Source organism: Mandrillus leucophaeus, unplaced genomic scaffold, assembly GCF_000951045.1.
Source record: "Mandrillus leucophaeus isolate KB7577 unplaced genomic scaffold, Mleu.le_1.0 Scaffold9, whole genome shotgun sequence".
NCBI lineage: Eukaryota > Metazoa > Chordata > Mammalia > Primates > Cercopithecidae > Mandrillus > Mandrillus leucophaeus.
The window spans coordinates 4,531,989-4,534,507 of record NW_012109807.1 but is presented as its reverse complement, the minus strand read 5'-3'; the positions used below and the strand labels follow the sequence as shown (position 1 = coordinate 4,534,507).

The following is a 2,519-nucleotide window of genomic DNA, read 5'->3' as shown; positions in this document are numbered from 1 at the left end:
AAAAAAAAAAAAAGAAAATAGGAAATGAATTTAATGAACCCACTGATCTAGGGAAGATTTTGGCCTCTTCTCATTGCTTATAATAACATGTGAAAGAAGAGAGGAACTCAAGAACTAGAGTTGAGTTTAAAAGCTAGCAATAAAAAATAAAAATAAAAAATAAAAACGTTTGTGCGCGCGCACACACACACACACACACACACATCATCTGTTTCTTTAAGTATTGAAAGCCATGAGCTCATGTGACCATATCCAATCCCAGTAATTCTAGTTTTCTCCGATTGTGCCTTTAGCCCTTTCCTGTGTCCTTACAAGGCTTGCTTATTCGCCGCATCCCTGTGTGCAGGATCTTCCTCTTCCCGTGGGGTTGTGGCTCGCCCCTCCAGCTCAACACTTGCCTTCGTGTTACCCTCCCTCTACTGCAGACCAATGCCTTCTAGCCTGTTTCCATCGCTGCACCAGCCCGCACCCCAGCTCCGAGCCTCCATTTCTGGCTGCCCCTGCATGGACACCTGTGGAAAGGCCACCCCGTGTGCGTGCGCCATCCTCAGCTTGCACAAGCTCTGACTCCAGGCTGGGCTGCCCTCTCACTTGTGTGGACCCCTACAGCAGTGGTTCTCAAACGTTAGCATGCACATCAATTTCCTGCAGCATGCCTTTTACAATACAGATTTCTGAGCCTTGTTTCCGGAGAGTTTGATCCAGTAAGCAGGTGGAGGTGGGGTCCCTAAAGCTGCATGTAAGTCAGCATCCTACTGATTTAAGGGTGAGAACACCACACTGCGAAACGCTGTGCTGGCATCCCCAGCAGGCAATGTGCTTTGTTTCGAGTGGATGCTTGAAAATGTTTGTGGTGTTGACGAGAAAGGCTCAGCTCTTTTCACGGCAAGGCAGGGCATCGTCAAAGGTTGGAAGTAGGTAGCAATTGTACCTGGAATAGCTCAGTGCGGTGCTCTCCAGAGGCATTCACCTGGCTTCTGCTGCCACTGCTAGTGATCTCCACAGCCAGGCTAGCTTGGTCCTATTACCACTGAAGGGCAGTGGAGACTAATCACTGTCATTGCATCAGAGGCATCAAATGGCACAGTCTGACCTCTGCTTATTATTATTGTGTATTTCTAGGCATATCAATTTTAAAGCATTTACACACCTTGAAAACATGGCTTGCTTGGCAAATTCTACTTCTTCTGGAGACACTGCGATCATCTGGCCAGTCAGCGTTAACCGGACACATCGGGGATCTTCCGGGTCAACAATGTTTTTTCTGCATGTGAAAAACATTTTTCGTATATCAGAACAAGGATAGCACATCAGCTGGCAATTCTAACGATTTTATAAAATTAAAGATACTACTCACATTCCTGGTTATATCATTCAGGTTATGTGATGGATAGTTACTTTAAAATACCCAGGCCTTGTAATAGGTGTGCTTGTGTAGGTTAGATACCAGTCTGCATTCTGGGGCAGTGAGATAACATCGGAAGCACCCTAGTCAAAAGTGCCCATTTGAGGGTGGAGGAAATTGAGACAGGAAAGTTTCCTGACTCCCTCGAGGGGCTTGGGACAGTGGGGTAGGGTGGGGTTTTTTCGGGGAGTGGGGGTGCTTGTTTTGCTGAGCTCAAACCCCTTGCAGGAGGGGGAGTACACAGGTGAGCAGGTGCATGAGCTGGGGCGAGTGCCCTTTTAGGCAGGAATGAACCCTGTACCAAGTTGTCCACAAACTCTGGAGCCCCAGAGGGCATGTATTACAAACAGTGCTCTTTTAGTGGTTGCCATCAGCAGATGGCTAAGTGTTAACCAGCTCAGTGGTGAGTTGGGGTGACATACACCCTGACCTCTTGGTACCCGGCTTCTTGTCCGGCATCCGGGAAGAATCGGGTCATACAGACTTAAAGACTGGTGAGTGCAGAGGTTTTATGAAGCAGTGGAAGTGGCTCTCAGTAGAAGAACAGCTGGAAAGGGGCTGGTGCAGGAAGGTGATCTTTCGCTGAGACCTGGCCATCTCCAACCAGGCTCCTCTCCAAAGTCGTGCCGTCTGAGGTTAAGCTGTATCTATCCATCCTCTCTGACTCTCAGTTGTTGCTTCTCCTCTCAAAGTCTGGCTGCTTTTCCGTCTGCCAGCTGCGGTCTGAGGTTTACATGGGCACAGGATGTGGGGGCAGGGCAGGCCAAAAAGCAACATTCAGGCTCAGAAACAGGAATGCCTGTTCTCATTTAGGGCTTCAGGTCCAGGCTTGAGGGTGGAGCCCTCGCCAGGGACCCTGCCCCCGTTCCTATCAAAATGGGGAGTTATTATTCAAAGGGAATGATGTTTCAGTTCTGCTACGAATAAGTGCTAGAGATCTGCTATACAACATAAGAGTTCACAAAATAATATTGTGCACGTAAAAATTTACTAAGAGGGTAGATCTCATGTTAGGTGAGTTTTCTTTTCTTTCTTTTTTTTTTTTTTCTGAGACGAAGTCTCGCTCTGTCGCCCAGGCTGGAGTGCAGTGGCGCAATCTCGGCTCACTGCAAGC

At 48.0% G+C, this 2,519-nt stretch overlaps 1 protein-coding gene across 1 annotated transcript in view; it reads right to left on the bottom strand.

Annotated features, from left to right (window-relative positions):
- CREG2 (cellular repressor of E1A-stimulated genes 2) overlaps nt 1–2,519 on the bottom strand; it is a 53,631-nt gene that overhangs the window by 11,056 nt on the left and 40,056 nt on the right. Inside the window, exon 4 of the mRNA XM_011969669.1 lies at nt 1,151–1,264. Within this exon, the coding sequence (XP_011825059.1) occupies nt 1,151–1,264 (114 nt within the window). The remainder of the gene's footprint in view (nt 1–1,150; nt 1,265–2,519) is intronic.